The sequence below is a fragment of the Mixophyes fleayi genome, chromosome 11, assembly GCF_038048845.1.
Source record: "Mixophyes fleayi isolate aMixFle1 chromosome 11, aMixFle1.hap1, whole genome shotgun sequence".
In the NCBI taxonomy this organism is placed as follows: domain Eukaryota; kingdom Metazoa; phylum Chordata; class Amphibia; order Anura; family Limnodynastidae; genus Mixophyes; species Mixophyes fleayi.
Genome location: NC_134412.1, coordinates 61,064,986 through 61,080,385, shown reverse-complemented (window position 1 = coordinate 61,080,385; position 15,400 = coordinate 61,064,986). Strand labels below are relative to the sequence as shown.

Sequence of the window (15,400 nt, the reverse complement as noted above, 5' to 3'; positions counted from 1 at the left end):
TACCCTCTCATACAGTGTGTAAGAGAGAGGGATTGACTAGGACATGACCACAGAGGATTTTAATTATTTCTATCACTTATCTTTATTTTCTATCACCTCTCTATTTTAATATTCGCCGACTATGATGTTTTCTGGCACATCAATTTTTAATAAATTTTCAATAAAGTTTGTTCTTAAATAAATATTTTCCAAGGGACTGGAGTGCCTCAATCAACAATCTCTTAAGGTGATTCCTTTCACCATTTCTCTCCTGATAGTTACTCTGGTTGTGAGAGCACCCCCTCATTCTGAATTTTATAAATAACTCTTAGATATAAATGATGAGGAAGTCCTAACCTTAGAGCGAGATGGATTTGCTTTTCTCTATGAGATTACCTGACCTGTCATTTGTGTCAGGGCTCTGCAAGGAACAGTTTACATATGTTGTTTTATTAACTTCTAAATCAGGTATTTTTACTATGGTGCCTGTGTGTTTTTTTAACAGGCAATGTTAGTGCGTTACGCTCTGGCAACTATGGGTTTGCTCTGGTAGTTGTAGTTCGACAAGTGGCAGTATACCTAAACAGTTTATGGCTGCCATAGCTGGCTGGGACTAGTAATACCACATACAAAAATGCTATTTTTTTTAAACCAAGACACAACAACCACCTGTTAGGGATGTTAGGAGAAGCCTAAGTGCTGTCAGAACAGGATTATGTTTTTCATGGGGTAGCCACATTTTTTTCACAGGCCCAATTCCGCTATGGAATTCAGTCCCCTGCTGAACAGGCTGGGGCGGTGTTCCACTAAAATAGGGGGTCCCCATGATGTGGGTTTTCCCGGTATAGTGTTACCAACTCAGCCTGTCATAGACTGGTGCTAGTCGTGGCTTTTGAGGGGGCGCCCACACAGTTTATCCTAGCTCAATGCCGGCAACCAGCCCAGGCTGGTGCTTAGATCACTGTGGGGGTCTACACTTTTTTAACTATTTTTAAATATACATTTAAATGTCAGTCATCATCAAGGTGACAATGATGATGATGACTGACTTCTCTAATATGCGGCTTTATACATACATTCATGCAGGAACGATCTTCCGCGTTCCATCAGGTTAGCGTCTACTCTCAAAGGCTTCAAGCGTGCCCTTAAGACTCATTTCTTTATTCAAGTCTATCAGTCCTCCTAACTGCCTTGTCCGGTCTCTCTCCCCCAGTTAGTACCACCCTTTACTTGTCTCCCCCTTCCCTTTAGGTTGTTAGCTCTCATGAGCAGTGCCCTCTTTCCTTGTGTGCTCCTTCTACTGTTCCATCACCCTCGGTACCTCTTGGCCTGCTTCGCTAGCCAAGTTTTCCCTGTTTTCTTAAGCTCTGGCCTTCTTCCTGCTGATTTCTACCATCCCTTTCACTATCTGTCAGATATAATCTGATTTGCTTTACCCTGTCACCTGTGTTTGTATATATTTTTGTATCATGTTGTGTCTTGGTTCTGTTTTCTGTATATGTAATGTACAGCGCTGCGGACCCTTTGTGGCGCCTTATAAGTCAAAGATAATAATAATAATAATAATAATAATAATAATAATAATTTGCACATTATGCTGGATCTTTTACTTCTTAAGATATGAAACGCGTAAAAAAATGCGAAAAAAATTAACCACATACTTTATGTTTTTGGCTTGATGCAGATATGTCTAATTCTACATGTGGCCCTTATTGAACTTAACAATTTTTGGAGAGTTACACTGTTTCAATGTGAACTTTACAAATAACACCTGAGAAACAGCACCCATTTAGCGCCAAAATATTGTCCTTTCCTGTGCTTTGGTATATGAAATAAACTAGAGATTTCCTTATGCAATAGCTATGCCTCACGTTGTTTCTTCAGTAATGTATTTCAAGCAACATTGGTTTCTGAAATGTTTGTACTGCACTTTGAACATTGCAAACATACTCACTGCCACTGTTTCACTGTCAGTCCATTTAATCACGGTAATCACATTTTTCTATATAACCTTTACTCTACCTCTCCCATACCCATTATCTTCAAAGACATACCGACTCTCTTCCTTTCCATTTAAACTTATATATTTATTGACATATGTAACCTTGGTTAAGGAAACATTTGACATAATAAAATTGTGTTGTAATTCTGCAAAATACATTTTCTTTCCCTATGAGCATAGTTAGCTTTTCTGGCAAAATTATAGAAACTTACAGTACAGCTCAATAGAATATATTCAGATAGGATACTGTATTATGGGTTTATTATTTATATGCTAAATATATTTTCTTTTAAATAATGATATACATGTTAGCATAGCTCATAAGATCCCAGAACATATGAAACCTGAAATCCTTAGAAACCTTAAGTGAAGATGTTTGTTGACTAAAATTCTAGATATATGGGGCCTGATTCATTAAGGATCTTAAATGAAGAAGTATCTTATTTCAGCCTCCTGGACAAAACCATGTTACAATGCAAGGGGTGCAAATGAGTGTTCTGTTTTGCACATAAGTTAAATACTGACTGTTTTTTTCATGTAGCACACAAATATCAACTTTAAATTTCAGTGTACAAATAAGCTATCAAGTATTTGTGTGCTACATGGAAAAACAGTCAGTATTTAACTTATGTGCAAAACAGAAAACTAGTTTGCACCCCTTGCATTGTAACATGGTTTTGTCCAGGAGACTGAAATAAGATAACTCTTCATTTAAGATCCTTAATGAATCAGGCCCCTGGACTCCAGGTTCATTTTAATAAAGCGACATAGTGAACATTTTCATTGGAGCCAACAGGACAGAGTGCCCACCATTATATTTACTAATAATGTAACCTATATAGGAGATATACTGAAAAAGATTAGTCACCTTACTGTTTTAGAGAGAGATAACATGTTTCAAAAAGAGATGCCATTTTATTTAAATGAGTGACTTTGCAAAGCTAAGATCTCATGGACAACAAGACAATAAAAATAAGGAAAGAATATTACTTACTCTAATCAAACAACCTTTATCTAAACCCTTACATAACTATAAACTATAGACCTAACATTACTCCAAGCTCGAATGTAATCTATTTCTACCAGGCATTAGAGGGTCCACTAAGAGTGTTTATGTCCGGAGCTCAGGGGCGGATCTAGAAAAATGCTGTACCCGGGGCGAATTAGGGAGGGGGGTGATTTAGGCCCCACCCCTTTCTAACATCTTAGGCTGCCGACGGCTGAACACTATGTGCAGGTCCGTCCAGCCGTGACAGGCAGGGACAGTGTGCTGCCCGGCTGCTCTGATTGTGTTTTAAACACAGTCAGAGCAGCCGGGCAGCACACTGTCCCTGCCTGTCACGGCTGGACGGACCTGCACATACTGTGCAGCCGTCGGCAGCAAGTGTCTGCTAGGGGGGCGCCCCCCCCCCCCCCTGGATCCGCCACTGCCGGAGTTCACTATTGTTTTAAAGCTGCCCTGTTGGACAAATCTGGATTAACAGTATTAGCAGGACTATATTTCTAGGATTTTTACTGCATTTTAATTTTTCAATTGAAAAAATATTACATTTTATAGATTTGCCAGCAAGAAGAAGGTCATAGACTGCTTTTGCTTTTGTGACACCTGTACACACAGAAAATGACATATTGAATGTAAAGGAAATGTATTGTAGTAAAGACTCAATCACAACATACATATAGAAAGTATATGAAATATTTCATTCCAAGGTTTACACATGCATAATTCAGCCTGCAGTAGCATCATGTGTTTTGGCACAACACCAGTTAAAAGCTTAGACAATCGCCAGATTTTCAGATGTTGATGAATTGCTATTTGCATGTTAGTCCCATGATTTATTGGGATATTATAATATTATAATATACAGAATATCTTTGTTACAAGATTTTAGATTTTTGCTAAATCTGGATTGCCAAGGTTTGTGGGATAGATATCCACATTTTGGATCTGATTCATCAAGGAACGCAAAACAAGTGTATTGTGCGATGAATACGGGATGAGGTCCACTCTGCTCTAACAGACAATACACTCCAGGATACATTCAATACATATGTGGAATATGAAGTCACAAAAGAACTCACTGGAAAAAAAATACAATTAATGTCCCTTGTTAATAATATGGGGTCTGATTCATTAAGGATCTTAAATCATGGTTTTGTCCAGGAGACTGAAATAAGAATCCTCTTCATTTAAGATCCATTACTGACAAAACATAAAAATAAAAAAAAACAAAGAGTTTTTCTTTCCTTAAAAAACATTTATGAGATGTTATGAATGTCTACTGAACATAAAATGCACTTTTACAGTTGCTCCTGATTGCAAACACATGTTCTAGCGTGCATGCAAAGCTTGACTTGGATGTTGATGCGTGCACTTGAGCTTGGCATGCCCTTACTGTACATTGACAACGTGCATGCACCCAGACCTCTTCCTGTTCCGCCCCTGAAATTGTAGCAGGATGTAGTAAGGGTCATTTGTGCTGGAAAATGAATTGGATGTTGCTGCGTTCTCTGGCGCATGGTTTGTTTCTGGGCATGTGCAGTGCGATTTTGCGTAAAATATTGCACGTATTGGCATTTACATTCCTTAATCAAACAGGCCCTTTATGTTTCCTTTTCTGCAGATGACACTCAGACATGAGTGAGGGATATTATTTATAGACAGACAAAATGGCACAAGTGTATTTAGGTGTGTTTTTGATTAGAAATATAGGTGGGAGACTTTGGATTTTTTGGATGACAACTTTCTTCTTTTATTTGTAGCACTATTCCTAAAATATAATAAATAACATTTAAAAATTACCTCTGTCCTTCTCCCACTGTTCCTAGCATACACATTGGTAAATGTGCTTCTTCCAGTGATTACCTGGCCCTACTGTTAAAAAAAAATTATGGTGGGGAATTGCAGTGGTCCTCCTTGAAGACCACCGCTTGCTCACTTCGGAGCATTGTGTATTTCCCGGCCCCCAAGCATGCTTAGAATAGGGAACCTCCGTAGTAGATGGACAAGCATTGATTGCCCCCCTCACCAATGAGCTTCTTAGGAGCTGCACGGTCTGCTCTAAGCAGTAGTTCCACCACTGATCAGATCTGTGTACGACATTATCATTAATAGCAGTAGATATTACTTTTTTATGTTCTCTTTTTTAAAAATCTCTGGATAATAGGTTTCCAGAAAAAGAGTTGACCACTCTAGAATATATTAAACTTATTTTAAGAATGTTCCTGTTACCCATAGAAGATGGGTAGAAGATAGAGCAATACTGCAATTATGTGTAATTTGGTATAAACCCACACTCTCACAAACTGCCACCACTGCTTGAATTACTATATGGAGGTACAAGGATAATCAAGTGATGCTTCCTGCAAAACAATTTAATAAGTTCAGTTTGCTGCAAATTACAGAAACACCCTATATATGAAAACTCCAAGTCCCATACATTACAAATTATTGATCCCATACCTATATATCAAAGTGTTTATGTTATTCAGATAAAGAATAGCCAAAATAAGTTGTTTTCTGATAGCTAAAGCTGTCCAGAATGCTATGTGGCCATCCCAGTTAATATCTTTAATACTGGAGTTCACAGATCCTTATCTTTAATCATTCTGTTTAGAAGACAGATTTGCAGTCTCCTGATTAACAATAATGTTCTGAATAGATTGGTGAGTTCAAGCATGAGGACATTATGGGTGATGTTACAGCCACCTAGAAGACAAATGACATTATATCCGTTGCATTTTTTGATTTTCATGCTATAAGAACATACGTTTAGTCATGTAAGAACTGTAGGATTTATCTTTCCAGTTTATGGTAATAGGGGATTTTCCATTGCAGTTCAAGATAATAATGGTCAGCACTCTTTTACTCTTTAGCTTCTTCATTGGTTGTTTTTGTTTATATTGTATGTCCACTAATCCTAATAATTTTTTCTAGCTGTGACATCAGATCAACATCCGCATAATCAGACAAGGCCCTACCTTGGCGTACGTGTAAAGGAACCAGTCAAGGAACTTTTGAAAAGAAAGCGAGGGAATTTCACTGGAACTAGTTCCATAACACCTACGGTAATATGGCTCTACTCATTTTATTTGTAGATCTCATTTTACATATTCATATAATTTGTTAAAAATGCAATCATAGTAAGAGACAGGTATGATCAGCTACAAAGTGAAAAGCTATTTTATTTTTAATATATAATTTATATAATATAAAGTAACCATTAAGTCATTTCAAACAAAACATGACTAAATACTGTATTTTATATGCAATGGGCACTGGGTTGTTTCCTCTTTCTTTTTCAAATATGTGATGTATAAATGTTGTCAAATTAAAATGTGTTTATTTATTACGCACTTTTTGTGTTCCCCACACAGAATTAAATTAGCCTTAGTGTAAATACTAGCCTTTCTCTGAAATCCCGCAGCTAAATTCAGTCACTGAGTGCAGTTCAAAATCAATATGTTCAGTGTTGACACCATTAGCTAGGCTAGCCTCCAAGTGACTAGTCCACCTTATAATGGAGATATAAAATAAACATGGATTGCTGTAAAGAAAAATTGGCTTAGAACCGGAAGGACAATGGCTCTATCCAATGGAAGGAGGAAGAAGGCCATTTCACTAGAAAAAAGGAGGTTTTTCACTTACAGTCTCCCGATTTTATCCCTTAAACTCCCAGATTTTGCAAGGATGGGAGACAGAGGGTAAATTTGATCCCATGCACCACCATTTAGCAGTTTTAGGAAGCCGTAATATGGTTCCCAGCATTCTGATTGGTGCATAGCTCTGGCCAATCATCAATCATTGCCTAGGAAGCTACCAACCCACTGACATAGCTGACACTGTCCACCGATCAGAGCCCTTGGAGCCAACTACTGAGTATGACTTCCTAGCAGTTCTCCAGCGCGTCAAAAGTCTGCAGGGGTTTTGTATCTATATTTTATACCGACCGGAGATCTAGGGTTTATATTGTATCACCACCAAAATCTGGGGGTTCATGTTACAAAACCTCAAGATATGTGGGGTCTACTTTATAAAGACACCAGAGATTCTGATGGGGTTTATATTTTAAATTCAACACATTTTTTCAATCTGTACTGAAAAGCTACCAGAAATGTGCGTCCTGTATTTTAAAAACCACCAGAGATTTGGGGTGGTCTGTAATATAAAGAGGGGGTCTGAACTGTGATGCGATCAAAGATTTGGGAATTTGCATTGTATAGTGGTCTCTAGATTAGGGTCGGCATTGTTGTATAGTCACTATTATGAACTTATTGCAATGTAGCTCCAATGGGGCAGGGACTGATGTGAGTGAGTTTCTCTGTACAGCGCTGCGGAATTGGTGGCGCTATATAAATAAATGATGATGATGATGATGATGAATGTACTTTGTTCACTATAATATTTCCTGTATTCTACATCAGTTAATAAAATGATCTCTGTATTGTTTATCACTCATTAGAATACTCTCTATGTTGTACACTATAATGTTTTCTGTATTGTGCATTGGTCACTAGACTACTCTCTGTATTTTGTATATATAATTGGATTGCTCCCTGTGTTGTATATTTGTAATTAAGGTGCTCTGTGTGTTTGTTATTACAATACTCACTGTATTGTGTAGAGGTCACTAGTATGCCTTCTGTGTTGTGTATCTGTTACAAGAATGCAATATGTATTGTACAGAGGTCACAAGCATGCTCTCTGTCTTATATAGTGGTTACAAGATTGTTCTCTGTATTGCACATGGGAAAGTAGAATGATTTTCTTATTGTGTAGTGGTCATTAAGATGCTGTCTCTATTGTACCAAGGTCAATAGCATGTCTTCTGTGTTGTATAATGATTACTTGAATGCTTGCTGTATTGTAAGTTAGGACAATCTTATGGCCAGATGGGGTGTATTCAATTATAGCAGTTTCAAATGTGGAGTTTTTTACATATTTTATTGGCTTGTAAAATCACATCCAGATAGGATAAACCATTTAATTTTGTCTTCACTTACACCAATTCACTGGTTTTTTTATTGCTTTTGTTAAATGTTTTACCTTATGTGTTTTTACTCTACTTGAGCGTATTTCAAATAGAGCCACACTCACTATTTTGTGTAACCTTGTTTACTTAAATTTTGCAGCATTTCATAAACAACAAGGTCTGTTCTTCACCCACTGCTAACCACTGCCAAGCTTTTTGTTTGCTGGAAGAAAATATTGCTCACATGTTTTAAAAAATTATAGTGAACATTGGTACTAAATGATTGGCCTAGTAGTTATCCCTCCTGCTTCAGAGCAGGGCCATCTTAACAACATTATGGGCCCCCGGGCAAAGCAGTGCACAGGGGCCCCTAGATATAGATATATAGATGTATACAGATACAGATATAGATATAGATATATACAAATAGAGATAGATAGATGTACTTGCTCAGTGACCCTTGTAGGTTTTTTTTTGCAGGTTTTTTTCTTTTGCAGGATTATTTATTCTCATTAAGAGCCGTGCCTATGGGGCCCCCTTGCCCGTGGGGCTCCCGGGCAGCTGCCCACCGTGCCCAATGAAAAAGATGGCCCTGCTTCAGAGCACTGGGGTTCATGAGTTTGATTCCTGACAATGACCTTATCTGTGTGGAATTTGTATGTTCTCCCCGTGTTTCTGTGGGTTTCTTCCAGGTGCTCTGGTTTCCTCCCACACTCCAAAAATATACTAGTATGTTAATTGGCTGCCAAATACATTTCCTTTAGTTTCTCTTGGTCTGTGTGTGTGTTAGGAAATTTAGACTGTAAGCTCCAAAGGGGCAGGGACAGATGTGAGTGAGTTCTCTGTGCAGTGCTGCGGAATTAGTGGCGCTATATAAACAAATAGATGATGACGATGATGATCTGGTTATACAGCTGGTTTCTGTCTGACATAGAGATAAAGTACATTGGGAAAACATTAGTGAATTAGATAGAATAAGGGATGCAGTACAGATATTATAGTGTTGGCATTGTGAGAAGAGTGGAAGAGATAGGAAATGTGGTACACTTCCCTGAAGAGATGAGTTTTTGGGACCACTTAAAGCTTTGGAAGACAACCTGATAGAACAAAGAAGAGGATTCCAGAATAAAATTGTAGAACAGGTGAAATGTTGAATAAGAGATAGTTATAGTAGAGGATGGAAGGTAGGGAGATATATGGAGATGAGAGAGGTATGGTATGCAGTTGTAGCTTTGTGAACAACTCAAAGGTAAGAGCCATTTTTTACATTCAATCATGGCTAAAATAGGCTGCCAATAGCAGTTTTAGGTTAAACAGAGAGGTTTATAATAAATTTTAGTCTTGCAATCTCAATCAACCTAGCCAAGTTACTTGAGGGCTTACAATAAAATAGGCGGGAGATAATGAAATTAAAAATTAGGAAATTATTTACTAAAGGTCAATTTACAGACACAGTAATGAAAATACTTCTATTAGCTTCTTAGAGGTCAATTTGCTAATCACTGAATCTTTTCAATGCAAATAGACCTATAAATTACAAGTTGTCCAAACTGGCAAGTTTTCCAAATTTATATGAAATGAACAGTTGTAATCTTTATTGAGAGACTGTGTCTCTGTATCGTTAATTATTTGTGGAAATTCATGGAGATTGTATAATCTTCTATTTATACAGTAAATATTAATATTAATATATTTCTTTGAGGTGCTGCTACCAGATTGAATTAAACATATTCTTATAGTGAGACAGATTTTGTTAAATGTAGTTCACTAACAGTCTCATTATATTTTTGTATTCAGAGATTGTAAATTCCATGTTTTTTTAAAATAATTTTTATTGCTTCTAATTAAAATATTTTGGTTAAAATCAGTGAAATAGAACCAAAGTAAAAATTAGTAAAGAAAGTGAATTAAAGTGATAATTTAAAATACTGAGTATACTAAAATCCTTACATTATTTCTTAGCGAATTCCGAATGGCCTATTGAAAGATTCAAATCTACCAGTGGGAATTCGATAAGAATTAATGAAAGAATGTAAGTATACTCAGTATTTTAAATAATCACTTTAATTCCCTTTCTTTACTAATTTTCACTTTGGTTCTATTTCGCTGATTTTAAATACAATATTTTAATTTTAAACAGTAAAAAAAATTTTTTAAAAAACTATGGAGTTCACAATCTCTGAATGCAAAATTATAATGAGACTGTTAGTGCGCTACATTTAACAAATTCTGTCTCTATTAGAATATGTTTTCCAGATTGCCAGTCATTGCAAAATCACTGGAATCACTGGTTTCTTAGTGATAAGTATAGGACAAGGTTAATGTATGAAAGATTGATTTTTTTAACCACCAAAAAGTTTTTACCGGCTTCATAACTAGTGAGAAAAAACAAACAAAAACAGTTTATTTATATAGAAACATTGAAATTAAAGGGCCCATTCATTCCATTGTTGTGTGACGGGATCATTTAGCTTACAAATCACTTTTACCTTTGCAGTCTGGCTGGACCCAAATGCAAAATGTAGACTTAACCTCATGTATCAAACTCCCATTGTCCCATAGATTGTAAGCTTGCGAGCAGGGCCTTCTCCCCTCTTTGTCTGATTTACCCAGTTTGTTTCTTACTGTATTTGTCCCCAATTGTAAAGCGCTATGGAATATGTTGGTGCTATATAAATAAATGATGATGATTATGATTGCATGGTGTTTCCAGAGGTATATTATTAACCCTATAGAAATAAATGATTGCATTGAAATAAATGCAAAAACACAATCAAAGTTTTTCATTTCGAGCCACATTGGTTAAGGAAAGCTCTGACATTTGAACACCAGATTGTAGGTATTGAATGTACTCTAAATTATCCTACATTTTCTGTGTGTTTCCATCTCCCCAGAGCTCCTCAGCACAATTTTTCCCCACACATCAATATAGATCTGGAAGATTTTTATTACGTTTTTAATAAAATTGTTATCACTTTCATAAAGCTCAATATTGAAAGCTACTATTTCCTCAACATGATTGCAGTGGAAGCTTCCAAAATTCTGCCTTAGAGTTTCACCTTTGTGCTTTGATAGCTTTGATAGTGTCAATGTGTGTGCTCTACAAGATAAACTAGAAAAAGATTACACCTAGCCAACTATTGCAGTGGATCACTGGTTGTATGTGATATCAAGTGGCTTTGGATTTCCTTCACCTGAATGTGATGAGTGGTGAGGCAAAAAAAACTTGTCCCAAAGGTGTTTTGAAAGGTGTTGGTGGGTGAATTGATAGTAAGGAGGTTATGCCATTCATTTCACTGGGCTCATTCAATTCAATGAAGTTTCTACATGAAGTGCATCCATTGAAATGAAGGGGAGCTTCTCAGAGATTTTTAAATATTGCTGATCAATTTACCTTTTGTAAATCAACAAAAATTGCTTACAATCATCTGCATCATCACCAAAATGTATTTATATAGCGCCAACAAATTTCGTAGCGCTGCTTTGTAGATTAGAAATTTGGGACAAAGTGTTTCTTTTCTTTTCCATGATTCCTAGTGGTTTTGATCGATTTTAAAAAGGTTGGAAAATTGACATTTACTAGGTCATCTCCTTAGTATATTGGTAGTGTCAACAATTTTGCCCATAGGTAATGCATTTTAACAACCACACAGGGATTTCAAAAGCAATGTGGCAAAATGCTGAAAGTTATGGTCATACTTTTTATTCTACGCTGACTATTATAATTATAGTTAAAATTCAATCCATGCTGTCTTCTCTACTTCTCAACATATTTTGGCAAACAAACAACCTTAATTGAAAATAGATACAATGCATATGGCCACTTATTGGATGCTGGCCATTTTTGAACCATATTTCATGTTAGATATAAATGTGAGGACGTTTAGGTGCAATCAGTGTGATGATCTCATTTCTGCATAAGGTTTTTTTAATTATTAACATATGATATATGTTTCTAGGTAACCTCATCTTATCAGACATATCCATCCTACACGCCAGTAGGTAATTCATAAAAAAACTTATTTACATATATTTTGATAATCTCTCAGTTTAACCATTTTAATGATGTGTTTACATTTTGTTACTAGTTTCAAACGCCGCTGAACTGCCCTATGTTGATTTGGATGCTACAACATCATTATTGCCAATTCACGATGAAGGAACTCTGTACACTGGATGGATTTCCCAGCCATCGTCTTTTCAACCTTTAACCCAATGGACAACATGCCCAGAGTATATTTCACATGAAACTGTCAGCTGTCCTTACACAGGAGATATGTATGTTCAGCCAATGTGTCAAGGTTACACCGTGGTTGGTCCACCTTCTGTCTTAACTTATACCTCTCAACCTCTGCTAACAAATTTCACAGTAAGTAAACATATTAACAAAACTAATGATTTATAAATTCTTGAAAAAGTTGTTTATTTTACAACAGATTTTGGGGGGATTTTAGCATATGTATAAATATCTTTCTTTAATATTAATTACACAAGTAACTCTCATTGATGGTGGGAGATGTCACAGACTGTGGGAGTAGACCCACTATGTAGCAAATGGTTATCATTGGCTTTCCTGATGCATTTGTCTAGTTTTCACCACACGCCAGTAGGACACCCACAGGTCATGCCCACGGATTTTCCCTGCTGTGTAACTGCAGACACAAAAAAGAACCTGAAATCAATACACTATGGCAGGGCCTGATTAAGGATTCCAGAAGCCCTAGGCTAATACACCTACACTGGTTGCCGCCCCCCGTCCACCACCCGCCCGCCACCCATTTATAAATAGTGGTCAAAGTGGAAATTCAGGAAAGTTTTACAATGAAGACAGTAGAAGTGGCAGTATGGCCACTGTGCGTGTATATATATATATATATATATATATATATATATATATATATATATAATTATATATGCACACACATACATATATATACACACCACACACAAAATTGTAAAATATAAATTAATACATAGAACACAATTAATTCTGCAAACATATTAAAATATCATTACAGTAAGATTCCGCAGTGAAATTTAGACAAATTGCTCCGTTCTCCCTTACCTGATCTTGCAGCGTAGACTACCTGATGTTTTTTCTTGCTTGTCCTTGGAGCGTTGTTGCTAGTTGGCTGGATTCTGGAAACTTGGAGTCCTGTATTGAAAATGTGCAAAAATTTTATTATAGTGAAAAATGTTAACAAACCCTGAATGATACAAACACAACACTCCATTATGACCAAATAAAACAACCCCCTAGTACAGGCACATATAGATAATAAAATGTATAAAAATTATTTATATTCATATACTAACATCTACCAGCCCCGTCTGTCAAGTATTTAACATTCTGGTGAGTGACTGCTGAGACTACAGAGAGCATCCACATCACAGCCACACAATACAGAGATCATATCCCCCACAAGCTATTTCATCACCTACCCCAGCCATTTTTGTAAACCCTCACCAGAGAGTTTGACACCCCATCCATATCATCACCCACCCAACCACTTATTTGCTCACCCACCCCCCAGCCAATGAATCACCTCACTTTAACCCTCCATAGCCAATCCATTAACACCCTTCCCCCCCTGCTAGCTAATTCATCAACGGTTGCTGGTAATTCAGAAACCCCCCCTAGGTAAATTCATCTTTTGCAACCAATACATTGCCCCCCTCCAATTCTTCAACCCACTGCAGGCAATTCATTAACCCCCCCAGGGCAAATTGATCACCCTATTACAGGCAATGCATTACACCCCCCCAATCATCAACCTACTGCAGGTAGTTAATTAACCCCCCCCCCACAAAATCATCAACCCATTACAGGCAACTCATTACTCACCCCCCAGGAAATTCTTCAAAACGATTGCTGCCGATTCATTAACCCCCTCCCCACACCAGTAATCCCCCTCCTGCTCAGTCGCCACCTGTATCACATCCTCCTCCATTATATTATAGACAAAACTTACCTGGCTGTCTTCTGCTCCTCCTCTCTGCAGACGCTGGCACTTCTGTCTTCTGACAGGCAGCTAGCGGTAAATCTGAGGATGTTAGCTGTCCTGCCAGAGCGGGCGCGCTGTCACTGCTTAGTGTGGTCACGTGAGATGTGATAATCTCACGTGACCACTCTAAGCAGTGAGAGCACACCCGCTCTGGCAGGACAGCTAACATCCTCGGATTTACTGTTAGCTGCCTGCCTGCCTCCTAATTGGATCTGCTTACAGTCGGGACCGCCCCCTTCAGACTAAGGGGTGGCCCCCGAGATTGAAGGAATAAGGCACCGATCGGTAATTAAAAAAAAAAAATTTAAATATAAAAACGGATATTAATGTGCCCGGCACTGCGCCCCCCGGGACCCAACGCCCTGGGCTGCAGCCTGGTCAGCCTATTGGCTGATCAGGCCCTGTACTATGGACAAATCTGGTAAAAGAACATTTAGGTTCAAATGAGACAAGGTTACGGCTCATGGACAAACAGGAATGGTCAGAAGATAAGATAAGTCTGTATTGGGAGGTCAAACCAATAATTCAGACTAGCACATAATAGCCAATATAACCTGTTGCTCTGTAGGTTCAGCAACACATTGGTGTTACAGATAAAAAGACAGTACGCAAGTGCTCCTAAGCAGAAACAATGCGTGCCGCTGTCTGGAGCGGGACCACTTTGGATCATCACTTTACATATCCTACATTATATGATAATCACATCAGTCTTCATATATGGATGCAAGAGATGGTGAGCTGTTTTCCATAATTGAGTGATCTGCCACAACTAACCCCCCTAAAGTAAATGGTAATAGTCCCATCATCATCATCATTTATTTATATAGCACCAACATATTCCATAGTGCTTTACAATTGGGGACAAACATAGTAAACTAATAAACAAACTGGGTAAAACAGACAAAGAGGTGATAAGGCCCTGCTCGCAAGCTTACAATCTATGGGACAATAGGAGTTTAACACATGAGGTTAAGTCTACATTTTGCATTTAGGCCCAGCCAGACTGCAAAGGTAAAGGTGACTCATAAGCTAAATGACCCTGTCATGCAATAATGTTGGTCAAGGGGTTGTTGTCTTGTGTGAAATTATGTAACAGGTGGTAATAGGGTAATGTAGTAAGGTTAAGAGGGTGGTTGAGGAATATTATAAGCTTGTCTGAAGATGTTGGTTTTCAGAGAGCGCTTGAAGGTTTGTAGACCAGAGGAGAGTCTTATTGTGCGAGGGAGAGAATTCCATAGAGTGGGTACAGCCCGAAAACAGTCTTGTAACCGGGAATGGGAGGATGTAATGAGAGTGGATGAGAGACGCAGATCTTGTGCAGAACGGAGTTGGCGAGTTGGGAGATAATTTGAGACAAGAGAGGAGATGTATGTTGGTGCAGCTTTGTTGATGGCCATGTAGGTTAGTAAAAGTCCCAGAGTTCCGTGGTCTGTATGACTAAA

General features: G+C 37.7%; 1 protein-coding gene across 1 annotated transcript in view; it reads left to right on the top strand.

Annotated features, from left to right (window-relative positions):
• POU2AF1 (POU class 2 homeobox associating factor 1) overlaps positions 1-15,400 on the top strand; it is a 77,703-nt gene that overhangs the window by 58,732 nt on the left and 3,571 nt on the right. Inside the window, exons 2-4 of the mRNA XM_075190791.1 lie at positions 5,919-6,049; positions 11,913-11,955; positions 12,042-12,322. Of these exons, the coding sequence (XP_075046892.1) occupies positions 5,919-6,049; positions 11,913-11,955; positions 12,042-12,322 (455 nt within the window). The remainder of the gene's footprint in view (positions 1-5,918; positions 6,050-11,912; positions 11,956-12,041; positions 12,323-15,400) is intronic.